Source organism: Bos indicus, chromosome 9, assembly GCF_029378745.1.
Source record: "Bos indicus isolate NIAB-ARS_2022 breed Sahiwal x Tharparkar chromosome 9, NIAB-ARS_B.indTharparkar_mat_pri_1.0, whole genome shotgun sequence".
NCBI classification, from domain to species: domain Eukaryota; kingdom Metazoa; phylum Chordata; class Mammalia; order Artiodactyla; family Bovidae; genus Bos; species Bos indicus.
Genome location: NC_091768.1, coordinates 83,782,772 through 83,810,729, shown reverse-complemented (window position 1 = coordinate 83,810,729; position 27,958 = coordinate 83,782,772). Strand labels below are relative to the sequence as shown.

Below are 27,958 nucleotides of genomic sequence, written 5' to 3'. Positions count from 1 at the left end.
ATATCCACAATGGAAGATCTCTAGGGGATAAAACAAATGACTTTGAGTTCCTTTATTATATTAGATCTTTAAAAAGTTTTTTTTTCTATTTTAATATTGGATAGAAGTTCTTTTCATGTATGAGAGAAGCTTCAATTAAAGGGAAGCTGAGACAGTAGGAAAAGTTGGGAAGCTCTGAAAATGTAGACAAGAGGAAAACTTGTGCCTCAAAGCCAGGACTTCTGACATTTAAGATTAATCTTAGAAAGGGGCTAGTTTTGTCTTTGATTCTCTTTCTTGCCAGCTGCGGTCTCAGTCAAAAAGCAGAGAGGACTGACTCTGAAGTCAAACCTAGTTTTCAAGCAAAAGAGTGATCTAAGGAGACTACTTTCTCAAGATAAACAAGACAGGAAGCACACACTGACTAAGAAGATCAGTTCTTGAAGATGTGAACCTGTGGGGGAGGAGGCTTGTGTCCAGAACAAGGTTGGAAAAGCTTCTTCAAGTCAGTCCAATGCATGCAACCATGAGATAAATGCAGAACGAAAGAAAGGGCTTTAGACCCAGAGACAAAAACCCTAGATTCTCGAGGTGATTCTTCTCCTAGTAACCATCTGTATTGACCTAGATGAACTTGGGTGAGTTCCTTCTTTCTAATTCTCTCAATAGAACAAACATTTATCAGGCAGCAATTATGTATGTTCAAGGCACCAGGCTGTGAGCCAGAGTTTCCCAAGGGATGGAACAGGGACTAGAATCTGATGGGTCCCGTCTCAGAATTAGTGAATGGGGATCTCTGCAGATGAGTAATTCCTGGGTGATTTTTAGGCATATTTGAAGTTGAAAACCAGCTTTCAGCAAGAGAATTAAAAAATGGGTGAGACAGAGTTTGTACCCTCAAAAACATTCTAATTTCTTTTCATTTTAAAATGGCCTTTGTACCAGGTGATTGCTAAAAGCTTTGATATTCAGTTTATTTTCTTTTTTTAATTTAAATTTATTTTAATTGGATGCTAATTACTTTACAATTTTGTGTTGGTTCTGCCACATTTTCTAACCGTATTAACATTTTACATGTCTCTTACTTTTAAAAAGTATAATTTTAACTATTGACCTTTTTCTACTCAGGCAGCCATTTTTGATGTCCTCTGAATAAGCCACACAATTTTTTAGTTTCAGAGTCTTATTTGGGAAGAAGTGAAAAAGTAAACAGCACTCGTGAATGTTACCCTAATGATTTTCAACAGCACCCAGGAAAGCGTGGGATCTGCAGTCAATGAACTAGGACCTGCTTCTAACTAGTTATGACCCTGGGCACACAAGTATGCCTCTCCAGGCCTTAGCTTTCATGTTCTAAAATGAGGGATTGTGTTATTCAGATGATAAGGTCTCTATGAACTCAAAGTTTCTATGGTTCTATCACTCTTAAATTTTTTGAACAACATCTGTGACACATGTGTCATCTGTAAGCTCATATCAGAGTTTTTGGAAATCAAAACTCATATGTACATGCTAAGTCGCTTCAGTCATTTTCAACTCTGTGGGACACTGTGGACTGTAGCCTGCCAGGCTCCTCTGTCCGTGTGATTCTCCAAGCAAGAATACTGGAGTGGGTTGCCATTTCTTCCTCCAGGGGATCTTCCCATCCCAGGGATTGAGCCTATGTCTCTTCTGTCTCCTGCATCGGTAGGCAGGTTCTTTACCACTAGCGCCATCTGGTAAGCCACAAAACTCACATACCTGAACATTACTCTTGGGAAGCTTATAAACTTGGGTAATCCATCCACAGGAATCCCACTGATTTTACGAGTAAATCATCTCCTGCATTCATTTATTCCTCTCTACTCCCGTGCAGCTGCTCTATTCATACCCTTTGAAATTCCTCATTTGGACCAACACAGGAGCTTTCTCACTTCTCTCTGTTTTCAGTTTAGGTTCACTATCCTTGTCCACACTGCCATCATGGTTATCTCTCTGAGACACCAATATCATGACATTATTCACCACTTTAAATGCTTCTGTGGTTCTCCTATGCTTAAAGCCCAAATCCAAACATTTAGAATAAGTTCTTAAGGAAGTTCCTTACCATTTGCTTCCAGTGTCCTCAACCAATCTCATTTCTGACCATATCTCTACCAGGCCCTTGTATTTACCAAACAACCCCATATAGTTGTTCCATGGTTTTCCCCAAAAGTACTACATGCTTTCCTGTTTCCCATGTTCTACTTTCTATCTGGATTTTTTTTTTTTTATCTCTGTGTCTGTCTAACAAACTTTACAACTACTGTAAAATTTGTCAGGCAGATAAGGAGATGAAAGAAATTCCAGATAGAGAGTAGAGCATGGGAAACATTTATTAAAATAGAGGCTTCCCAGGTGTCTCAGTGGTAAAGAATCTGCCTGCTAATGCAAGAGAGGCTGGGGACTCAGGCTCGATCCCTGGTCGGGAAGATCCCCTGGAGGAAGAAATGGCAACCCACTCCAGTATTCTTGCCTAGAGAATCCCATGGACAGAGGAGCCTGGTGGGCTACAGTCCATGGGGTCACAAAGAGTCAGTCATGACTGAATGACTAAACACACTATTAAAATAACTATTTTCTTTTATATTTTTACATGTTTCTTCCCTGATTATTTTCAGATAAAAATTATAAAAAGAAAAACAGGAACAACTGGTATACAAGAATACTCTTTGAATACACTTTTATTTATATTTAAATAAACTTTTAATATGGATGATGGAAAACTTTTAAGAGCTTTAAGTGTACCTTTGACATGAGCAGTAACAATGTAAATAAATATTGAAAAAGACGTGAGTTAATCACTCACATTTTACACAACAGGCACATTGCAGAGGCCAATGTTCGGGATAAGGTTGACAAGTGAGACAGTTCCTACCTGTCAGATCTGCATTGGGCCACCATCCCAAGTCACAAGCTTTGCAGGTGAATTCATCTTGCACATACTCATTCTCTTTGCAGGCAGTGCAAATCCAGCAGCAGCTGACTTCCCCTTTCCGTATGACCTATAACACAGGGATATTTCATATGCCTTAAATTTAGTTTCTCCAGACAGCCTTTCTTTTTTCAGATGAGGACTTGCTTTCATACTGTAATTTTTTTTTTTTTGAAGACTAACTTTCCAAAAAAATTGTACACATTGAGGAACCTCAAATACATGGATTGAAGTATACCTCATTGCAGTAGAGTTCAGATGTGAATTTCAATTCACTCCATGTTGGATTTGGAGGCTTTTCCATAATCATTTCTTTTATAAAGGGAATTATACAGTTAAATCCTATCATTATATATCTATATACATATACATATATTAATATGCATTAATAGTTCTCAGAAAAGTAAAAGTACATTTCTCTTTTTCATACTGTTATGTTGTAAGCTCCCTGATCTTTACTACCATAATGTCTAATATGTTGCTAATCCTATTGTTTAAAATATCATTTCTAATACTCTTTGTTTTTCATTTTTTAAAATCCATCACCATATATCATCTCATGATATGTACGTTTTCTTTTAAACCCTTTTGTATGTATTTATAGTAGGCATCTTAATTTGACTATTAATTCCATCATCAATATAATATCTAGGACTATTTCTATCACTTGATTTTCTTTCTGGTTATGTGTTACATTTTCTCACTTTGTTACAAGTCTAAAGTTTTTTAACCAGATGCTGTACATAAGGTATAGAGTGCTGGATTTTTTTCTTGAAGTATTGGCCTTTGTTCTGGCAGGCAGCCTGGTTACTGTGGCTCAGTTTGAGCCTTGTTTTTCCATCTTTTAGGGCAAGTCTACAATATTCTCTAATCTAGGAATAAATGAGTGAAGTCGCTCAGTCGAGTCCAGCTCTTTGCGACCCCATGGATTGTAGCCCACCAGGCTCCTCCATCCATGGAATTTTCTAGGCAAGAGTACTGGAGTGGGTTGTCATTTCCTTCTCCAGGGGGTCTTCCCAACTCAGGGATTGAACCTGGATCTCCTGCATTGCAGGCAGACGCTTTACCGTCTGAGCCACCAGGGAATCCCCAATCTAAGAATAGTTTACCCTTATTATAAAGTGTGACCTTGTTGGGCTCTCTGCTCATCTCTGTGTATTCAGCAAGGTATCTCTACTCTGGCTTATGGAAACTGGGAAAATTCTTGGCCTTATGGGGCCTCTGGGAATCCAGAACCACAGTCATTTTTCTTTCCTTGGACTTTCTAAATTGTACTATACTCATGCAGGGGGCTTCCCTGGTGGCTTACATGGTAAAGAATCTGCCTGCAATGCAGGAGACCAGGGTTCAATCCCTGGGTAGGGAAGATTCCCTGGAGAAGAGAATGACTGCCCACTCCAGTATTCTTGCCTGAGCAATTCCATGTACAGAGCATCCTGGCGGGCTACAGTCCATGGGGTCACAAAGAATAAGACACAACTGAGTGACTGACACTTTCACTTCATACTTATGCTGCTGCTGCTGCTGCTGCTGCTGCTAAGTCGCTTCAGTCGTGTCTGACTCTGTGTGACCCCATGGACAGCAGCCCATGAGGCTCCTCTGTCCACAGGATTCTCTAGGCAAGAATACTGGAGTGGGTTGCCATTTCCTTCTCCATCATACGTATGCAGATAGAGTCAAATACTGATGGGAACTCATACACCAACTGCTGGAACTCTTTTTCTGCATTGATTTATTCTCTTCCTTTCTCTGCACTACTGATTCTATCTGCCTTGGCTCTCCTAAACCTTGGTTTCTGTCTTCTTAAATTATCAAGATAGCCAAACTCTGTGTTCTTTCTCACTAAATAACAACCAGGAAATTGCCTCCAGACAGAATGCCTGAATGATTTTAGGGTTCACTTCTCTGTTTCCTTTCAATTCTTTGAAATCAAGGTCATACACTGTTTTCCAATGTCTGAACACAGTTATTTCATATACTGTGTCAAGTTTTCTGATTGTTTACAGCAGAATGCTGTCTGAACTTTTTTATTCTCTCTTGGCTGGAAACAGAAGTCTTTCCCTAACATGTTCAGTCAGTTTAGTCATTCAGTTGTGTCCGACTTTTTGTGACCCCATGGACTGCAGCATACCAGGCTTCTCTGTCTATCACCAACTCCCAGAGTTTACTCAAACTCATGTCCATTGAGTCGGTGATGCCATCCAACTATCTCATCCTCTGTCATCCCCTTCTCCTCCCACCTTTGATCTTTCCCAGCATTAGGGTCTTTTCAAATGAGTCAGTTCTTCACATCAGGTGGCCAAAGGATCGGAGTTTAAATTTCAGCATCAGTCCTTTCAATGAATATTGAGGACTGATTTCCTTTATGATGGACTGGTTGGATCTCGTTGCAGTCCAAGGGACTCTCAAGAGTTTTCTCCACCACCACAGTTCAAAAGCATCAATTCTTCGGTGCTCAGCCTTCTTTATGGTCCAACTCTCACATCCATACATGACTACTGGAAAAACCATAGCTTTGACTAGATGGACCTTTGTCAGCAAAGTAGTGTCTCTGCTTTTTAATATGCTGTCTAGTTTGGTCATAGCTTTTCTTCCAAGGAGCAACCGTCTTTTAATTTCATGGCTGCAGTCACCATCTGCAGTGATTTTGGAGTCCTCAAAAATCAAGTTTCTCACTGTTTCCATTGTTTTCCCATCTATTTGCCCTGAAGTGATGGGACCCTAACATGTTTGACATTATCAAATGTTCTCCTATGTAAAGTCAGAAATCAAAGAGCAAATATTGCCATAGCTTAAAGTCATATACACCTTATCCTTTGTGAGGATAAAATTATCTTCTTGTAGATCAGGTCAAAATGTATTAATGAGCCACTATTTTAAAATTACATGAAAAATATATCATGACAGTATATTTTCAGAAACTGTAAAAGGTTTTCTTTTTCTTCTTTTACTTTCAAATAACTCTAGAAAGTATACTCAAACTGTCTTTCTGAAAATCCACATCTATCCTCAGAGTAAGCATGACAATTTGTACTGTATTCCAAACTATAAATTTTTCTAATGCTATGGAAAAATTTAAAAAGTAGTGCTTTATTATTTTAATTAGTATAAGAAGTGCAAAATAATGTCTATCTCTTCAATCAGCTTTATCTTTTTCCTAACTATAAAATAAATACTACAAATTAGACAAATTCTAAAGATAATAATTCTAAACAAACATATTTATGCAAGATGACTAGTGAAAAATAGATCCTATGGGTGACTGCCACATGGAAAAATACTTAAAATTAGGTTTTGAATGGCTGAATAAGTGCATAAAAAATGATTAGCTTATACATTTATCAAATAATGAAAAAGGAACTGCTCAGATAGAATTCTTTTGTTATTCCTTCTTATTCGGCCACCAAATATATGCACTTTTGACATATATCATCTAAATTGTGGGACTTGTCTTTTCTGTTTCTCAGCTACCCCTCCAGACTTAAGATTCCCTGGTGGCTCAGATGGTAAAGAGTCTGCCTGCACGGCAGGAGACCCAGGTTCCATACCTGGATTGGGAAGATCTCATGGAGAAGGAAATGGCATGCTGGATTTTGGTCCCTGCCTCTAATCCTGGCTTTAATTTCTTCTCACTCCAGAGTAACAGCATGCAATTGCCAAGACTATCACTGTGGGCTGTGGGCTCCTAAGAGAAGGGAATCATGCCTTACTTTCCCTGTTTTCAGATCACAGTCATCAAGAAATGTGCCAAGAACGCACAGTAGGTGCCCTCTGAATAAGGGTTGAGTTGAATCTTTTTTAAAAATGTAATTAAGCCACTCAAGGAACTTTAGTGCCTCCCTTTTCTAATATCTTCAAAACATAAGCTCTTTGGTCAGGCGTTTACTTAGCCCCCAGTCCTTGTTTCTGCACCTGAGTCTGATTGCTAATAATTTCTTACATAAGTCCACCAAACAGACATTATGTCTTCAGTAGTGTCTATATAACTGTTTGTTTTGGAGGGAGGTTTCAAGTAGGGCAGATACATCATCTGATTTATTTTTCATCTGACTGTCTTTCTACCATTTGGAGAACAGATTTTAAGGAGGGCAAGAGAGAGAGAGTATGTGTTGTTTAATCCATGGTTTTAATATGCAACAATATAGTAAAGACATAAATATATTTTAATAAACAAAAAAATATTCTTTTCCATTCAGAGAACTCTCTTTCCTCCATCACTTCATCTATGTCACTACATTTGAGTCCTGACACAGGCTCCAGGAAGTATTTCTGGTGCAGTGAACCCTTTGAAACATTATCTTATTTAAAAATCCTCTGTAATTACTAATAAGATATAGTTGGCATTTTATTACCACAAGTTAGTCAACTTTTGTCCACTAATTGTGCCACATGTATAGGATAGAAGTAGTAGTGTTAGTCGCTCAGTCGTGTCTGACTCTTTGTGAACCCATGGACTGGAGCCCACCAGGCTCCTCTGTTCATGGGATTCTCCAGGCAAGAATACTGGAGTGGGTTGCCATTTCCTCCTCCAGGGGATCTTTCTGACCCAGGGATCGAACCCAGGTCTCCTGCATTGCAGGCAGATTCTTTACCATCTGGGCTGCTGGGAGGACCCACACGTATATGATAGATACACTGCATTCAGATACTTAAAAAATTCTTAAATTATTGTCTCTTATGTTTTCGTCTCCTCATTTCACAAATATTTTAAGTTATTTTTATATTTTTACACTAAGTGATATTTCTTTTGCATGTAGTATATAGTCAATAACTGAATAAAGTATTGTTTCATTTTTGTTACAGTAAGACACTTTTTATGACAGCTCTCAGTCGTGATAAGAGATTTAATGTTTCATTGAAATTTTCTTTGAAGGACCAAGACTTCCCAAGACACAGGAACTGTTTTGATTCCTTTTACATCCTATGTACTGGTGCTCTGTTTATTGTTAGCAAGACTAGATGACTTGCTGCTTCACACAAGGCTATGATTCAATTCCATGTACACTGTAGGAGTCTTGTTTGTGCCATAGAAAATCAAGTGTTCTTTTTATGAATATGTTTACGAATAACTTGAAATGGATTTTTTTTTAGTTTAAGCTTTGTTTAGAAAAAGGGTAAAAGAAAGTAAACAGCATCAGGAGAATATAATGAAGGAAAAGTAACAATACATTAAAGGAAACAGAGACATTTTCTTCAGGAGAAAAATGCCTGGAAAGCTAAACAGAATAAAGACTTGGGTCTTACCTAATTAGGTCTGTAGGAAAACCAGCTGCTGTTTAGGTTTCCTTTGCATTCACCATGCTAGCACAGTTCTTGGCACATATTAATTATTCAATAATTATTCAATAATGTATGTGAAAGGAAAGACAGAAATAATAAGGAATAGGATATAAACAGAAGAAATGAAAATGAAGAATTTAAGAAAACAAAAAATAGGAAGGATTGAAAACTTGGCAAGGACTATAGAAAAATATCAATTTAGGAAAATCCCTACATTGTAATTTATTACAGGGAAAATGTAACAAAAATCATATACGAATATAAAATGATCACCAAAATGGACATATATTGAACCAGACCATGTGTGAGGAACTCTGTACAGAATTATACTAATGCTCACAACCACTCCATGGAGTGAAGTTACTTATGTACATTTTGCAGGTGAGGAAACAGCTGCAGAGGGGTCAGCAGCTTGTGCAAACCTCAGTCACATCATCTCCAGTTATTATCAAGATCTAGGCTCTTCCTCGGAGAAGGCAATGGCACCCCACTCCAGTACTCTTGCCTGGAAAATCCCATGGATGGAGGAGCCTGGTAGGCTCCAGTCCATGGGGTCGCTAAGAGTCGTGCACAACTGAGTGACTTCACTTTCACTTTTCACTTTCATGCACTGGAGAAGGAACTGGCAACCCACTCCAGTGTTCTTGCCTGGAGAATCCCAGGGACGGGGGAGCCTGGTGGGCTGCCATCTATGGGGTCGCACAGAGTCGGACACAACTGAAGCAACTTAGCAGCAGCAGCAGGCTCTTCCTAGTGTAAAAACAGTTATCACAGTGATGATATGTTATACCAAGAACCAAAACTACATCTCAGAAGTTGGCAGATATTTATTCACTTATCCAACCTTTATTTAGTGGCCCAGTGTGCCAGACATGGTACAATACATAGGGACAGATAAATGAAAAGACTTGATGATCACTGAGGTTAATAAGCTCAAAACTCTGACAGAGTAGAATATACCGATAGAAGAATGAATGAAATGCCTCTGCAGGGCATATGCAGTCAGTCATTTAGCCATTCATTCATTCTCATTATGCATGCAGAATGCCAGGCGCTGCATCAAGGGTAGAAACCATCAGTGAATAGATCATATCCTTATCTTTGAGAAAAACACAGCAAGAAAGAGGAATAGGGTTCAGGACAGGGATCAATAGGAGGCAAGAGGCCTAGGAATCAGACTTTGGAGGCACTTAAACCTTTCATCATGTGGGGTCCACCCTGCACTTGTAAGATCTTGAGTGGAGTCGGGGTGGGGGTGGGCAGATCTCTTTAGTGTATGTGCAGTAGGCTTCTGACTTGCCTCATCTTAGTCCCAGTCCTGTTAGGGAGGAGGCACATGGAACTGGGGATTGCAATTTTACCTGTGATGGTCAGGTAAGGCTTCACTAAGATAGGTCATTTGACTCCATTAAAAATTAATTTTTTAAGAAAGATATGCCATTTGAGTAAGGACTTAAGAGCAGGAAAGGAGGAAGCTCTGAATACATCTGGTGAAAGAGAGTTCTAGGTGGTGGGATCAGCTAGAGCAAAGATTGCAAGTAAGAGCTCTCGGCACACTTATGCTATTGCCTTCCTCCTCCACTTTTCTCTATGTGGGTAATGTGCCAATAAACGTTTACTTTAAAAAGACTTCGGGCCCTGCTTCAGCCACAGCCACCTGCAAAACACAGGAGATCTGCTGGGCTCCTTCTCTGCTCCATGTCACATGACTCAGCGGCAGCTTCTATCAGCACCTGTCTCCAAAAGTGTCAGACAAGCTAGATCTGAGGCCAAAGTGAAAAGAAGAAAGTGTTAATCACTAAGTTGTGTCCGACTCTCTGTGACCCCATGGACTATAGCCGGCCAGGCTCCTCTGTCCTTGGGATTCTCCAGGCAAGAATACTGGGGTGGGTTGCCATTCCCTTCTCCAGGGGATCTTCACCACCCAGGGATCAAACCTGGGTCTCCTGAATTGCAGGTGAATTCTTTACCATCTGAGCCACCAGGGAAGCCCACCAAGGATAAAGTGATCATCAAAAAGTTCAGTAGCCAGGATACCAGCTTAAATACTGGTCGAAGCTTGAGACATGAAGCCATCAGAGTGACTGTGAATAAATTAATGATGATTCCATAGAATTTCTCATCATAACCAGTAAAGTTTCCTCTTCACCCAGAGAGACTATAGTAATTTCATGATTTCACATACATAATAAAACCCGCAATATTTTGTCTTCAACTTTTTCCAAAATTTTAGCAAATATGGTTTTAGTAGCTGGGGCAGATCACATCATTATTATGCAACTATAAGCTTCTCAGATAAATAATTTTTGATATTTCTGTGTGCAATTTTTATTGAGACTCTGCCATCCTGCAGCGGACTTTGGAAGATATTACACAATGAAAGAACCATGTCTTTATTTCATTGGTTACATTAACTATCAGTTCAGTTCAGTCACTTAGTCGTGTCCAACTTTTTGTGACCCCATGGACTGAAGTATGCCAGGCTTCCTTGTCTATCACCAACTCCCAGAGCTTACTCAAACTCATGTCCATTGAATCGGTGATGCCATCCAACTATTTCATCCTCTGTCGCTCCCTTCTCCTCCTGCCTTCAATCTTTCCCAGCATCAGGGTCTTTTCCAATGAGTCAGTTCTTTGCGTCAGGTGGCCAAAGGACTGGAGTTTCAGCTTCAGCATCAATCCTTCCAAATGAATATTCAGGAGTGATTTCCTTTAGGATGGACTGGTTGAGTCTTCTTGCCATCCAAGAGACTCAAGAATTTTCTCCAACACCACAGTTCAAAAGCATCAACATTAACTATGAACAACTTAAAACTTATGGGTAGTTTGCTTTGATTCACAGAAAGAGGAGGCTGAGGAGGACAGGACAACTGTAGTTGATGATGTTATTGCTAATTTTCTTAGTCTTGTAGCCATGTGAGAATTGCCTTTATTCTTAGAAAACAAAAGCTGAGGTACGAAGTTTCACGATATTTGCACCTCACTTTCAAATGGTTCAGGGAAAAAATAGTTAACTCAGTCCTGAAGTATATAATCTGTAAAAATAGGTGTATTGGGGCTTTTTTTTTATGTGTATAAGGTGTATTTTACTATATGATAATATGGCATGTGTAATGAAGAACCACTTATGATATAGTCCATGTTCACATAATGTCTCCGTAATTCTATCTTGATTGGCCAGGTCAGAAGAGGGGAAAGTGGAGGTCTCTACTCTCCATGACAAAACTCCCAAATCCAGTTCAGTTCAGTTCAGTTGCTCAGTCGTATCCAACTCTTTGTGACCCCATGAACCAGCAAAGAATCCAAAAACAAACTTAAGGGAAGAAAAAAATAAAAGAGAAGAGAAGCGAAAAGAAAGAATAGGAGGCCAGTGGGAGCAAACTTCAGGACCCTTTCCCTGGGATTCTCTGTCAGTTTCCCCATCTCTGTCAGTCTCCCAACTGCCTTCTAGTACTTATTGCCTCCTTAACTCTAGATTCTGGTTTCCCTTAGCATTTTTAAAGTGGATCTCTATTTATAGTTTTGTTGTGAACTGTTGAGAAAATAAGCTTCAGCAATTGAAATTTGTAGGAATTATGCCAGTTCATATAATGAAAGATGGTTGAACAACATGTGGCTGTGGGTTGATAAGAGCTTTGGGTTGGCTCTAAGCCCAGCTCGGCATTTGCTAGCTGAGAAAGCTTTGGACAAGTGACTCAAGCCCTCTGGGCCTCTGATTTCTGATCTGTAAAATGGGGTGATAATACCTCCTTTAAAAGCATTGTTTTAAGGAAGAATTGAAATGATGTCAGTAAAGCACCCATTATTGTACTTGCACAAGGATATGCTTGATACATGTTAGTCTCCCATCTCTACTGCCTCTCTGCTCCTTTCTTTCACTTTCACTTCTTTTGCCTCTCCACCTCTTCTTACCTCTTTCCTGCCTTCCCTACACAGAGGAAAAGAGCAGCAGGCTTGGTGTGGGAGACCAACACACATACCAGGCCCTTGCTGTTCACTTGCAGACCCATGGTCTACATTTTATGTGCTAACTCAGATTCCTTTTGCCTGACCTGTGTCAGGCCCTTGGCCATGTTCTTGGGCGTTCTGGACACTTCTGCAACTCCACCTCAGTTTCTACCACTACTGTGTCATCTTAAGGCATCCCCAGGTGGCTCTCTCTCCCACGGAGGAGTCACTGGGGTCCAGAACTGCCTCCATTGCACTCACCACAGCAGGAGCTATAAGACCCACAGCTGCTTCCCCTCCCTCACTGCTTCCAAATCTTAAGAAGATCCACCTAACAGGACAGGGACTCTGGCTGCCCCAGTAGCTGCCTAGAGGCATCAGGTAACATCACTTCCTGTGAACAAACGTTGACCGTGGGAAGCAGAAAATAGAATAGCAGGAGTGTATACATTTTTCTCCTTTCTTTGTTCCAATAAACAGTCTGAGAAGTCTGTCCAGAGATCTGGTAAGGCTGAGTTGTGCTCAGTGAGGCAGTGTCCTGCCCAGCGATGCATAACCTCAGTGGGGGAGGTGTTTTTCCATGCTTCCATGTCTCCATTCCCTTTTCCTCTCACTCCTGCTTCCCTGGGATTCTGTCTCCCAATAAAATATTAGCACTTGAGCCTTGCTTAGCTTTCAGGGTTCAAGAGAACCTGAGCTAAGGACTTGTGAACTACATTTTCCAGGCTCTCTTTCCAGTGTCTTCTCCATAGGGTTGGAAGAATGGGAGGACCTAATGGGAGACTGAAGAGCCAGAGAGAAGAGAAGCCTCGTATTGAGGCCTCTCCCTCCTCCAGCTCTGGACGTGTCTCAGGTAGTATCTACGACCTTCCTTGTGTCGCTTTGGCCCTGGGGTGGGAGTAATTCCTGCCGCTGCTCATCTCTGAGTTGCATCAGTGCCCCCTCTTACTTTTATAACCAGTTTTCTTTTTTTTTTTAATAATGTAAAACTCCCTCCGTTGAACCACCTAGTGTGGGTCCTTTCTTTCCTGACTGTACCCATAAAACACAACAATGAAAGTTTGATTTTATTTACCTCTGTTTGTGGTATGACTGAAATCAATTTCTCCTTCCTAAAATATTATATTTGTAAAATATTTATATTTCTAAAAATCAATAACATAAGAAAACTGGACTTTTAGCTACTTCAAAGGGAATTACCATAAGAAAGCTTTATGGGTTACCATAAAACAAGTCAAATGATTATATCAGCATTTGAAGTGACATTTGACATTTAAAATGAATAATCCTTTCCCAAAGGTTATGCTTCTCAGTTAATACAAGTGCAAGCCCTCCCATCACCTTTTACGTTGCTTTTTTCCAGTCTCTGTAGTGGCTACTGAGAGATCTCGCTCTGCATCCTGAACCTGCTAGGTGGCAAATCGACAGTGGAAGAATATAAATGCTATTACTTGGTAAATGGGATTTGGATATCATTTGTTTCCCATGGTGCTTATTGGAAACAAACAAACATCCCCCCTCTCCTCCACTCCAGATGCTACTGAGAACGGGCATACTTTCATCCTGCAGGGCACATGGTATTACAAAAATTGGACCCCAAGAGGTTTTCATTTTTAGCTAGTGCTCTGTAGTGACTCAGCAATGATTTCTGGGATCTCCTTTGATAACACTGCATGGGCGTAATGCAAATGTAATGCCAGAAATACTTGAGCATCAAGCTTAGAGATGCATGCAGACAGCCTTTCCTCTGAACTGGGGCCTGGGGGGAGGGTTTATCTCTGGAGCATACAAATGGGACTACACATGGCAATGTGAGCTCCCGTTCACGGCCTGCCAGCAGTCAGAGTAACAGGAGGGAATTCTAAAAGGGAGCTGGAGTGCAGAGCATCTTCAGGATGATTTGTTTTCTCTTGCCAGGGTTTTGCTTGTTTATTTGTTTTCTTTTGTTATATTCTGAAAAACCAAGCTTTGTAGTTCCATAAACTTTTTTGATAGTAGTTTTCTGCACTAAAGATGAGACTCTGTCACCCAGGCTGAGAAGGAGGTCTGAGATGAACATGTGACCTCCTGTGGGTCATCAGTCCTCCACCAGTAAAGCTGCTCAGTCGTGTCCAACTCTTTGTGATCCCTTGGACTGTAGCCTACCAGGCTCCTCCATCCATGGAATTTTCCAGACAAGAGTACTGGAGTGGGTTGCCATTTCCTTCTCCAGGGGATCTTCCCAACCCACGTCTCCCACGTTGTAAGCAGATGCTATTTACTGTCTGAGCTACGAGGGAAGAAGAGCATAAAGCCCAGGGCTTCTGGGTTGTCCCAACCATAAGACTTTGGGTCACAGAGGTCCTGGTTTTCCCAACCATCCAGAGAAGAGGACGAACCCAGAATCTTGCGGTCTGACATCCTGTAGCAAGAGTCAAGGACAAGTTTTAGGTTTCTCCCGGTTTCAGAGGATATACTCCTAATACCACAAGAAAGCCTCATGTGAAAAATTCCACCTGCATAAGAATCAGAAGTGGATTCTTGGGGAGAATCTGCACTGACGTATGGCCCACACGCATTGGTTTGGTTGGAGCCACTCTTACACTACTGACATGCTTCTACGATGGGTGTAAACCAATGATGTCTCCAAGTCTACCAATTGCCTCATACTACCCTATTCAGGTAGGAATCCTCACCTAAATCTTCCCGTGATACAACTCAAGGATTAACCATGGGCATGGCAGGAGGCCTCCAGCACACTGTCATAGCACTAAAATAGAGTTCATTCTGATTGGCTAGTTGTCATGACAATTATTGTTGTTCAGTTGCTCAGTTGCATCTGACTCCTTGCGACCCCATGGACTGCAGCATGCCAGGCTTCCCTCTCCTTCACTATCTTCCGGAGTTTGTTCAAATTCATGTTTATTGAGTTGATGATGCCACCCAACCATCTCATCCTCTGTTGCCCATCTTCTCCTCCTGCCCTCAATCTTTCCCAGCATCAGGGTCTTTTCCAATGATAATTACTAAATATTTTTAATATCACATCTGCAGAGAAGGCACTGACGTTTGAAACTAGAGTGAGTTGCCTCAGGAGTTCTTTTCATACTCAAAGTGACTGATTCTCTTGAGAGTTTGAGTCCACCTGCACAGCTCTTCTTAGATGTTGTGGGTCCCAGATCCTCCACCTTCTTTGTTCAGTAGGGATAAAGTGGTGGATCCAGCAGCCACAGCAACACTATTAGACTCTCACCCTAAAGACCCCTGAGTATATTTCTCAGGGTGAACTCCATGAAAGGCATAGCAGCATGATGGCGTGGTAGGAGAGCAGGAGCCTCACACAGTATCCATTCCAGCCCCAGCTGTGCTTTGTGACATTTATGTGACAGTCCTGTCTATTCCCAGAGATGAATCACAGAAAATTAGAGACGAGAAAGGCCTATTAGGTCATTTAATCCACACTTCTTCCAGTTCACAATCACCCCTCTATGCTCCATTTCCTATTGCATCAGCCAGTTTGGTTTTTAAATAGCATGGGATACAGAACGTGCTCTTTCCATGTCTTCTACACCAAGACTCCTCTCTACCTCCATTCAGTCAAATGCCCAATATAGGATGTTTACTTACTCTAGTTTTAAATACACAGTGATATCACAGTCACTCACTTGCCCCAACCTGGAAAGTTTCTGGGAATAATTAGAAAGTGAGGACTCTCTTTTGGCTGGAAAATAGTTTCAGGAAAATGAAAGAACTTTGTAGAGAAAAGAGAAGTGGTAAGCAGTGCTCCTGTTTTACCTCATTTCAACTTCTTTTATTTTAGTTTTACACTTATTTGACATTGCTCAGCTTCTGCTTTCTTCAACAATAGCTAGAACTATGACTAAGCAGTATCACTGGCTTTGGCTTCCAAGTTTACTTCTGTTTCAATTTTTAATTTGATTATTCATATCCCTTTGCTTTCTTTATTGTATTTAAGGTAACAGCTCATCATTGCAATGAAAATAAAGACTATTCTAAATATCCCAGTGGTTTTCCTATTTCATTTTCCAATCTTGGTTTGTCTTCTCAATTTTTGCTAAACACAACAGAAACAATAAGCTTAGCACACCCTTTCTGGACAGTCTAGTTAAAGAAAAATGTGTTTTTCCTCACTTATGCACAGGCAAGAGGTCTCCTCAAGGACACTGTCCAAGAATGCATCGGTGACTGGCTTACCTTGATTTGACCCTTTAGGCAAGGCTCACTGCATACAGACCGTACCACTCCACTCTTGTTCATTTGGATTTTGTAATCATCGATATTCAAGACCCCTTCATGCCAAGTTCCAACATGTACATAGTCATAGCGATTGGCTTCTGTGTACTGCAGATTCATAATATCATACCTACAAAGAAAACAACATGTGTGTCTTGGAGCATATGGACATGATGTAGAAACTAAAGGAATTTGGTAAATAGATAATAATAGAAGAGAAATAAAAGTTAGAAACATCCCATGTCCTCACACGAGCTACTGTCAATATTTTAGTTTATTTAGTTTAGTTATGTGTCCTGTGATTTTCCAAAATGTGTATTCCATACTTCAGTCTCTGTATCATCCATATTTGTTAAAGGATATATTATTCTTGTACTTTTCTTTCTGTGTATTCTTGAAAATAATTCTGTATGTGCTGGGTTGATCACCATATCCTTTTTTTTTTTTTTTTTCACCAGATTATTCTTTGATCAAGTAACAGTTCTTCAGAACATTAATTTTTAGCTTAAATACTTTTATTCCAAATTTCTTTTTCACATTCAGTTGCTACTTTAATTACACTGGATTAAAAGAGGTGAGTCTTATCAAGTCTGGAGTTTTACCTATTTTAGGTGCTAATAGAGCAAGAAATCTGAGAAATGCATTTTTAATTAGCAAGGATGTTGAGGATTTAACATTTTGAGCGTTGACATTTAAACTGGTCTCTTCCTTGATTAGGGCAAACATTTCTGAATCCAAATAATCGGTGTCAGCTATTTCAGTTATTTAAACGCTGCAATGCTACACAGCGGTAAAATCTACATTTAGAAATCTTCTGTGTGTGTTCTGGGGGCCAGATTCATTGTTTCCCAGTGAAGGCAGTAGAGAGTATTTTCCAGTTTGATGGAAAAGGCACAAGATTTGATGTTAGAATGTATAAGCTGAAATCTCTTTTCTAATATTTTACCAGTAGATTGCACGACTTTGGAATATCATTAAACTCTTTAAGGCTCATTGGCTTCTTGTGGGAATTTACTTACATAGAGTAGGTTAAAAAAAACTGCTTCACGATTGAGAGAAATGTATATAAAAGATAACATCACTATATCATATTAACATTTGTAGTACTATTATTATTTATATGCTAAAATACTCTTGTTACTTCCATTCTATAAGTGAAAACATCTTTGTGTTGTCACAGCCATTTTCCTTTTTCATCTCTCTTCCTCCTCCCCACTGTGTCCCTATCTATGTCATGTCATCCTGCAATTCTTTCCCTACAAACCTGATTCAGACTCAAAATCCTCCTCAGCCCAACACCCCAGGAAGCTACTACCCGTCAGCCTTGGTTGTCATCTGAAATCTACTGGCTCTATCTGGCTTAGTTCTTTATTTTGTCACTGTTTAGTCACTAATTCGTGTTCGACTTTTTGTGACCCCATGGACTGTAGACTGTCAGGCTCCTCTATTCATCGGGTTCTCCAGGCAAGAGTATTGGAGTGGGTTGTCATTTCCTTCTCAAGGGGATCTTCTCAACCCAGGGATCGAATCTTCATCTCCTGCTTGGCAAGCAAATTCTTTACCATTGAACTACCAGTTCTTTATCTAGACAACTAGTATCTTTTCAAAGCTTTGCTGCCTGTTTTTAATAATGTGCAAATGTACCCTGTTACCCACAGGATTGCTAGTGGCTTCTCCACAACCAGATTCTGGCAGTTTCTATAAATAGCAACCCCTTAAAGGAAAAGGGGATTCTACGGGAGTAAAATCCACTTTTGCTCCACTTTTCCAGATGAACAAAACTTACCTGGAGTAAGAAGAGAGAATGGCGTACCTGGAGGGCATTATTCATGTCTCTGCTTTCTGATTTTTGGTAATAGAGGGTTCTCATTCCTCTGGTTGCTGAGACAAACCAGAATGTTCTCAGAGTAGCTCTCTGACTGATAACCACATGGGTATTAACTGCAGGTTGACAGCTTGCACTCGTCCGGCTGATCAATGATACTAACCTATACCTCCAATATTTTTCCATTTTTTACACTCTTTATGGTAGGTAGCTCAGTTGGTAAAGAATCTGCCTGCAATGTAGGAGACCTGGGTTCTAATCCTGGGTCAGGAAGATCCCCTGCAGAAGGAAATGGCAACCCACTCCAGTACTCTTGCCTGGGAAATCCCATAGGTAGAGGGCTACAGTCCACGGGGTTGCAAGAGTCAGACACGACTTGAGTGACTAAGCCATCTAAACCACCAACCATGGTTACAGAGCCTACTGTGAGTGCTTAATATGAGTAGTTTCCTTTTTCATTTCCTTTCATCTTTATGTTTTACTACATAGTTACATTGTTAAATCTCTTTATATACTTTCAATGAAGACTTAGGTATAATGCTAACTTTAGAATATCTTTTTCCTATAAATCGGTTCCTTAAAACTTATATTTCACCTTCCCCATTTCAATAGGGAGAAGGCAATGGCACCCCACTCCAGTACTCTTGTCTGGGAAATCCCATGGACAGAGGAGCCTGGTAGGCTACAGTCCATGGGGTCACTAAGAGTTGGACACGACTGAGCGACTTCCCTTTCACTTTTCACTTTCATGCATTGGAGAAGGAAATGGAAACCCACTCCAGTGTTCTTGCCTGGAGAATCCCAGGGACAGAGGAGCCTGGTGGGCTTCCATCTATGGGGTCGCACAGAGTTGGACACGACTGACTTAGCAGCAGCAGCAGCAGCAGCAGCATTTCAATAGGGGAAATCAGTTCACACTTTATTAGCATTTAGAAACTGAAAAATTCACAATATCTTGGCATGAAAACATATTTTGAAAAAGTCCCAAAAACTAGAGGGAAAAAAAAAAAAAAACGATGATACCAAGGGAAAAATACTGACTTACTAAAGAGAGGCCTTCCCCTGTGCAGTGTGTGGTAATGAACACTGCTCCTTTCTCTTGGCCCCACAGTCCCTTCTCAGCATGTTGGTGCTTATTTAGAATATCCTTATGCTGTAAATTACAAGTTTGTTGTATCCTTTCAATGCATTCAATTTCTGTTTCATGATGATTAACTAAAATAATTACAAGAGGGACCAAAAGCATGAATGGTGATGTGACAGGAGGTAGAAACAGAGGGAACTGGTTGAAATAAAAATTGAACACAGATTAAGCTGACCAATTTCAGACATGAGGAAATGATCCTTGAAAAGGAACCCAGGGGGAAACTCATGATTTAAATACTTAATTAAAAATGAAGGAGAAACAAGCTAAAATTGTGGGTCTATATTTTAGATGATTTACAAAGAGAGAGAGGAGGTGGAAACCTTTATCTCTGCAGTGGGGTAAATGTACCTGGCCCTGTCCTAGGCACATTGTGTATGCTATAGAATCATGAAGGAAGGTCTCCATCCCCAATCCAATCCTTTACAGAGCTGGTTTGAAGTAGAACCCAGGATTACAACATGGGTTTAAAGGTGGGTGGGAGGAGGTGGTCAGTGTTCTGCATCTTAGACCCACTTGTGCCATCTGGTACCACTTCTTAAGGTGCTCAGCTCCTGGATGCCTTCCACATGCCCAGCCCCTGCGTCACTCCGTCCTTCCCACTCTCATTTCCATCTAAAGTTGCTCCCACCTAACTGGCAGCCTGGAAGGAATCTGATACATCCATGGCTTTAATTGCTGACTATTACTATATCATTTATCCTTCCTGGAGCTGTTGGATTTTAGCAGGCAGAATCCACTGAGGCCCCACAAGGCACTCACTAAATGTAGAACTTTAAGCTTCCATGAAAGGAAGAGATATGTGGAGAATTATTTAGGGTCAAATAGTCTCTTACAGTCCCTTTGAAATGACATTAAAAAAGATGTCAGCAACTTTGCCTAATTTTTAGTTCAGTTCAGTTGCTCAGTCAGACTCAGTGTCTGACTGACTCTTTGCAACCCCATGAATGACAGCACACCAGGCCTCCCTGTCCATCACCAACTCCCAGAGTTCACCCAAACTCATGTGCATCGAGTCGATGATGCCATCCAGCCATCTCATCCTCTGTTGTCCCCTTCTCCTCCTGCCCCCAATCCCTCCCAGCATCAGGGTCTTTTCCAATGAGTCAACTCTTCACATGAGGTGGCCAAAGTATTGGAGTTTCAGCCTCAGCATCAGTCCTTCCAATGAAGTAGCTAAAAGGCAATGTGATGTGGCAAAAAGATTACAAGTCCCAGAATCAAACGGCACTGCCTCTACTCTCTGGGTGACTTTAGGGGAGTTTCTTAGTTTCTCTGACACTCAGCTTTATCATCTGTAAAAGAAGATAATAATATGCCTGTAGCAATGAGGATTAAATGATTTGCTGTTCCATTTTATCACAACATATGCTTTTCTAAAATCTCCCATTCTGCAAGCTTTCATACTGAAAGATAACAGGGCTTATGAGGGGAAAAAAAAGAGAGAGATTGTGGGTATTCTGTGCAGCAGCCAGACTGAGGGCCTTTTTTCTTTCCTGTTGTCGGTTTTAATTTTTATCCCAGTATTCTGATCATCCTTTGCCTAAGAAAATCTCTATGAATGAACACAACTACTCTTTATACTGATATCATCTTCTACATACCAATTATATAGGGACTAATTGGTGTTATAAAATCAAGTACTGCAGAGGAGACAGTATATAAAATGACTTGGGAGAAAATATATGTATATACATTTAGTTAGATTTAATTTTCCTTTGCTTCTTGATTAATTCTTTGGAAGCCATAGAGACTCAGTACGAGGCAGAAAATTCTTTTCTTTCTTGTTCCAAGAAACATGTTAGTTGGAACATAAGATAGCCTGAGAAAAAGGGACACATATGGTTCTCTTCATATATTAAGCTCTTTGAGCAGATAAGATTAAAATATTCCACAAGCAGTATGGCATTGGGATTGATCAATCAGAACATGCTGACCAGATGTTGGCAGTGCCAGGGAGGGTTCTGCTGTTCGGGTATACTCACTCTGGTTTCTTGGGCTTGCAGGAAGGTGCTGGGCCTTCTGGGGAAAGACCAAAGATGATAGTGGAGTGTGTTTTATAATGCCATTTCCATCTAACATTAGCCCCATCTTTTTAGCTATCTAGTTGTATCTACCCTCATGACACCCAGAAAACACGTGACCAAAAAGAGCCAGAGTGTCCATCTGTCTGGCTTAGAGAGGATCACAGGATTATTTGGATCCATTACGGAAAGGTCTGCTTTACCTTCCAGGAGCATCCCCTTTCTCATCAAACCACACCTCCTCTCCAGACACACCGATGAACGTGGACTTGATGAGGAATTCCAGGAGTTTGCTGCCATCGATGGGCTTCATGGCATCGCAGAGGCCCACGTGGCCGGGGCAGAGGGCCTGATGCATGTTCTGCAGCCCGTGTGCCATGGCATAGATGGCATTGATGACAAACCCCATCTTACTGTCCTGGACATAGTTCTCTTCTAAGCTTTCATTGCCTGTAACATAAAAACAGATTACTTCCAAGGTTGCAGTCATGAAGTCTAAACCTGCATGTTTAATTCTCAAATGCTTTTCAGGGCTCTCAGAAGAAAGGAAAGCCAAACATACCTGTCTAAGCTTTGTATTTGTGACTAGCTCTAGATAGATAGTATATTCTATCTTCAAATAGTTTATTCATTTTATTTTCTGAATTCAATAATGGCTTTATAACATATAAAACAAACACCATAGCGGTAAAAATAAAGAACATTCGCATATTGCAAGGAAATCCTTAAGGAGCAATGAAAATAACTCTTATTTCCTCTGGGTTCACAGAGATTTATATTAAAAGTCTCCCTATATCACAGTCCTGGAAAAGTGTTTTTTATATCTTTTGTGACAATCCACAATCCATCATAATTCAGTTTGTGCGTTATCTAAACCTCAATATTTTATTTTGATGATTCTACTAATCTTATCATCTCTAAGATCACAAAAACCAAGAGTAAAATGAACTGGTTAGTATGAATTTCTTCTTATATATGATTTGCTATACAGAAATATTTGAATAAGATTTGCTAATTATGGAGATCCAACCAGTCCATTCTAAAGGAGATCAGCCCTGGGACTTCTTTGGAAGGAATGATGCTAAAGCTGAAACTCCAGTACTTTGGCCACCTCATGCGAAGAGTTGACTCATTGGAAAAGACCCTGGTGCTGGGAGGGATTGGGGGCAGAAGGAGAAGGGGACGACAGAGGATGAGATGGCTGGATGGCATCACCAACTCGATGGACGTGAGTTTGAGTGAACTCCGGGAGTTGGTGATGGACAGGGAGGCCTGGCGTGCTGCAATTCACAGGGTCACAGAGTTGGACACGACTGAGGGACTGAACTGAACTGAATTATCAGAAACTCAGGCAAAATGCTTCTTGATGGAAGAGTCACACTACATCTTTAATCTAAACATTTAGTTTTACCCCTGAATTTCAAAAACTCTGCCATTATTCTCACCCATGTCACAGATGACAGCCTAAATAGGCCATTAGACCCTAAAGTGCCTGGGCTGGATAATAGCAGAATATTTTAGGAACTTAGAGAATTTGAAATGTTTAGAAGAAATGGTAAAGAGTTTTGACTTTGATGTTGAGCTTGAGATTAAACAAGACATTTATAAAGAGTTCTAAGACTAATCTATTTAGGTACACTTGAAAATGTAAAAAATATACATTTGTATCTATCCTGTGAGTAAGATTTGAAATATCCAGGCCAGGTTGAGGGGGGAAAACTCAATTTTAACTCATCTTCCAGTGCTGCTTAATAGGAAATTGTTAAGAGTGTGATTTTCTAGTTTTCCTAATTGAAACAAATAGGAGCAAGAGAGGCAGAAAGGGCATTTTAGAATCAAACTGTGCAGAATAAGTATAGAAGTTATATAAAGCAGAAAACAAACATCCTCCTTGCAAAAACTAAGCAGCCATTGAAATAAGGTGATTTATGTCACCCAGAACCCCTGGATCTTAAATGTTAGTTTGCTTTTCTGTCTATTATATCAGGATATAATAGAGATAAATTAATACCATATATCTGATAAGTTTTAAATGAACCTTTAAAGACTGTTTGAAACCTCCAAGTGTTAGAGTTAAATGTTAAAGCTGTTAGAATTAGAGAAGCAGCAGTTAAAGAAGAAAAAACTAGACAAAAATTAGATGACAAAATAACCTTCAATGTAGCAGTTACTTAAAGAGTTCTAGCAACTATTAACAGAGAAGGCGATGGCACCCCACTGCAGTACTCTCGCCTGGAAAATTCCATGGACGGAGGAGCCTGGTGGGCTGCAGTCCCTGGGGTCACTAAGAGTCAGACACAACTGAGCGACTTCACTTTCACTTTTCACTTTCATGCACTGGAGAAGGAAATGGCAACCCACTCCAGTGTTCTTGCCTGGAGAATCCCAGGGATGGGGGAGCCTGGTGGGCTGCTGTCTATGGGGTTGCACAGAGTTGGACACGACTGAAGCGACCTAGCAGCAGCAGCAGCAACTATTAAAGGAAAGTTCTGCTAAAACCATCCACTTGAAGTGGCTGCTATTAAAGTCAGCCCTGGGAGCAAACTGTAAGAAAATATGTGTTCTTTACCAATTGGAGTTTTCTACTGGGGACAAACCTTATGAGCACTGAGTTTGCTGTTTTGTTTTTGTTTTGATAGCTACTATTAAGAGGAGGGTCCAGGATGGGGAACACATGTATACCTGTGGTGGATTCATTTTGATATTTGGCAAAACTAATACAATTATGTAAGGTTTAAAAATAAAATAAAATTAATTAATAAAAAAAGATGTATATAATGCACCTTTAATAATAATTATCAGGTGAAAACAACCTGTATCTATTTACTAATGTTATGAGTAAGGTGAGTGAAGTCACTCAGTCATGTCCAACTCTTTGCGACTCCATGGGCTATAGCCTACCAGGTTCCTCTGTCCACTGAATTTTCCAGGCAAGAGTACTGGAGTGGGTTGCCATTTCCTTCTCCAGGGAATCATCCTGATCCAGGGATCGAACCCAGGTCTCCTGTATTGGTAGGCAGCTTCTTTACCACTAGCTCCACTCCAATTAAGAAGAAGAAGCCCATCCTGTCAGTATTTATCATACAGAGAACCAGGAGGCTAAGCACATGTCTTCAGGGAATATTTGTTATGCAAACCCTTTTCCAAATAAACACAACCAGCTTGTGTGCTTGTGTAAATCTGCAGTGACACATGTACTTCCCTACCACCAGTCCCCCCGGTCTGCACTTGAAGGGGATGTGCCTGTTGTCAGTAAGAAGTCTCTTTCCAGCTTCTACCCCAGCTCAGAATGAACCAGCATTTGGAAAGGTTTGGCACTGAGTTAGAAAAATCACATGGCCTTTACGGGACCATTTTCTTTGCCGTAGCGATGGTCCCAGATGATGTTGCAAGAATTCATCAACAAACAAACAGAATATGTGACAGGTTTTCCTGTTGTCCAAAGATCCTATATTTTCATGACCAGTGAATACAGAATCCAAACTAATAATATTGTCACTTAGTGGGAAGGTGAAATCACTCTGACTCCCAGGAGTTTAGTGCCTTTTTAATAACACTAGTCTCAGAGTTATTAGTGAAAAGGGGATTTTATGATTCATTTTCTGTGGTGCGTTAACTGTTACAGGCCACTAGGGTATCATTAAACCATTACTTTTTCTAATATACTAAATGGAATCAAATAATCATGGTTGACTGTGTTTATTTACCTTCAAAAGAATACCTGCCTAACCACTTCACAGTGGAATGTGAAAATAGCTACCTTGATTCGAAATAGTAATCTTGTTCTTATTGCAAGAACACAACAAGGGCTATAAATTGCTGCCTGAGTGCCGCAGCACACAGGGCCTCCACGGGAGAAGAAACAGACTGTATACCCTCTGAAAACAGGAAATGCACGGTGGTGGGGCAAAGGCTTGGCTATTCTATCTGCTGCCTAATATAGGATGGCTATCCAGCAGAGAGGTATAGCAGAAAGAGCTCTGGGCTAGGCACTTAAACACCTGGAACCTAGTGAAATGGAGCAGGACCCTGTGAGGCTCTCCCAGGTAGAAATCCTTTCTCTGTCTCCAGTTTCTTGTTTTGGGCTTCCCTGGTGGCTGAGATGGTAAAGAATCCACTTGCAATGCCGGAGACCTGGGTTTGATCCCTGGGTTGGGAAGATCCCTTGGAGGAGGGCATGGCAACCCACTCCACTATTCTTGCCTGGAGAATTCCTATCGACAGAGGAGCCTGGTGGGCTACAGTCCATGGGGTCACAAAGAGTCAGACTGGACTGAGTGACCAAGCACAATTTCTTGTTTGTAGGAAACGGGCTTCATTCGGCCTCCTTGACCATCCTGAGTTCCAAAGTGCAGATTCCAACAGTTGCTTTTGGGAAGACAGGGAATGCAGGGACAAAGATGGAGCAGTCAAGAAACGATAGTACAGCCAGGGGGCTGTACTGATTCCTCCTTAAAGGATGAACATAATGATATCTTCTAGTTCTTTTGTAGGAAGCAAGGCCCTCACCCAGGTGGAAGACAGTAACTTCAGGAGCCCTGGAAATTTTCCTGTTACCACCCCTGATCAATCAGAGAAAGTCATGAACCTTTCAGCCCTCACCCCAAATCTTGACTATAAAACTTCTCCCTGCTGAGCCATTAGGGAGTTCTGGTTTTTTTGAGCATGAGCCACTCATGCTCCTTGCTTGGTCCTGAAATAAATCTCTGCTCCATACTCTGACATTTCAGTCTGTTTGGCCTCCCTGTGTGTTGAGTACATGAACTTGTGTTCAGTAATACTAGAGGCATTTCTGCTGTAATATATCAACAATACATGTCCAACAAACTCTGGAACTTGGACAAGGTCTGGATCTCCTAGAGTCCAGTTTCTTAGGAAGCTAGAGTCTCAGTTTCCTGACCTAAAAAATGCTACAAGTGTATTCAGATTATCTTCCTGAAGACATCTTCCCCCCTCTAAAGTGTCTATGTTTTGCTTCTCCAGTTCTACCTTTATTGGTACTTAGCAAAGTCCTTTACATATGTTATCATTTTTCAATCCTTAAAACTGTATGAATTTAGGTCTATTATCACCATTTTACCATTGAGAAGGTGAAAGCACAGATAGGTGAAGTCTCCATTGGGGAGAAATGCCTTCCTTTCTCTTTACTTAATGCTCCTTTGGGAAGAGACTCCTACTGAGCACCACCTCAGGCCTCTTGTCTTGCCCGATGGGAAGGGATGGGATGACTCATCTTTTTGCAGTACTGGGGAAAAGAAATGCATGCTCAGCTCAACCTCTTTCTCTCTCATGGGGAGGATGACACTTGACAGTTCTCAATGGTTGTGGTTGATTCTCCAGCCTTTGGTAAATGTGGGCTGTAGCTATCCAGTTGAGCCAGTAGGCTGTGTGTGTGTATTGGTCTCTCAGTTGTGTCTGACTCTTTGTGACCCCATGGATTGTTGCCTGCCAGGCTCCTCTGTCCATGGGATTCTCCAGACCAGAATACTGAAGGGGATTGCCATTCCCTTCTCCAGAAGATCTTCCCAACCGAGGGATTGAACTCTGGTCTCCTGCACGGCAGGCAAATCCTTTACTGTGTGAGCTACTGCCCCATGCCAGTAGAATAGACTGGTTAATCTATCTAGTATTGCACATATCTTATCCATGTCCTTAATCCAGTTTAGATTTTTTTGTTTTTCAGGTTGTTTTTTTTACTTTTAGAAACTTTTTCAACAAGGTATAACTCACATATGATGCAGAAATTTTTACTATACAGATTAATAAATGTTTACATATGGAGTTGGTGATGGACAGGGAAGCCTGGCATGCTGCAGTCCATGGGGTCGAAAAGAGTTGGACATAACTGAGTGACTGAAATGAACTGAACTGACATGTGGACATATCCATGTACCTGCTCCCCAGATCATGTTATAGAGCATTTCTAGAGGCTTCCATTTACTTACAGCTTCCTTAATTTATCCCAGCAATGTTTTATGATTTTTCAGTATGCAGGCATTTGATTTTTATGGCACTCCTACAATTGATTGGATGGCACCACTGACTCAATCAACATAAGTTTGAGAAAACTCCAGAAGATAGTGAAAGACAAGGAAGCCTAGTATGCTGCAGTCCATGGGATTGCAAAGAGTCTGGCATGACTTAGCAACTCAACAACAACTGCAATTGGTGTACTTGAAAAACATTTTAATTATTTGTTGCCTGTATAGAGAAATACTATTGATATTAATATTTTATTTTGCTCTTGTATTCTGCAAGCTCGCCAAATGTACAAATTAGTTCTAAATTTTTTAATAAATTCTTTTGAGTTATCTATGTATGCAATCTCACTTTATTAATAAAGCATATTTTATCTCATATTTTATCTCCATCTGTTTCACTCCTGGGTCTATGCCTTAGTTAGATTCAGATTTGAGAAGGAAGCACATTGGCTGGGTCACCGAAATCCCAGGGGTTCTGCATTCAAGGTCACACAGCTACCAAGGACAGAGGCAGTGCTCTTGAGTGCTGGATCTGGTCCCTGCCAAGTGGCACTATGCACACAAGAACAGCCCTATGCAACCGATGGAGCA

The 27,958-nt window shown here is 40.7% G+C and overlaps 1 protein-coding gene across 3 annotated transcripts in view; it reads right to left on the bottom strand.

Annotated features, from left to right (window-relative positions):
• The window catches only part of GRM1 (glutamate metabotropic receptor 1), a 418,107-nt gene that overhangs the window by 48,319 nt on the left and 341,830 nt on the right, over positions 1 to 27,958 (bottom strand). For all 3 annotated transcript variants that reach the window (XM_070796313.1, XM_019966999.2, XM_070796315.1), the window contains exons 5-7: positions 21,590 to 21,836; positions 16,355 to 16,523; positions 2,876 to 3,002 (exon numbers count right to left, since the gene is read on the bottom strand). In XM_070796313.1, the coding sequence (XP_070652414.1) occupies positions 2,876 to 3,002; positions 16,355 to 16,523; positions 21,590 to 21,836 (543 nt within the window). The remainder of the gene's footprint in view (positions 1 to 2,875; positions 3,003 to 16,354; positions 16,524 to 21,589; positions 21,837 to 27,958) is intronic.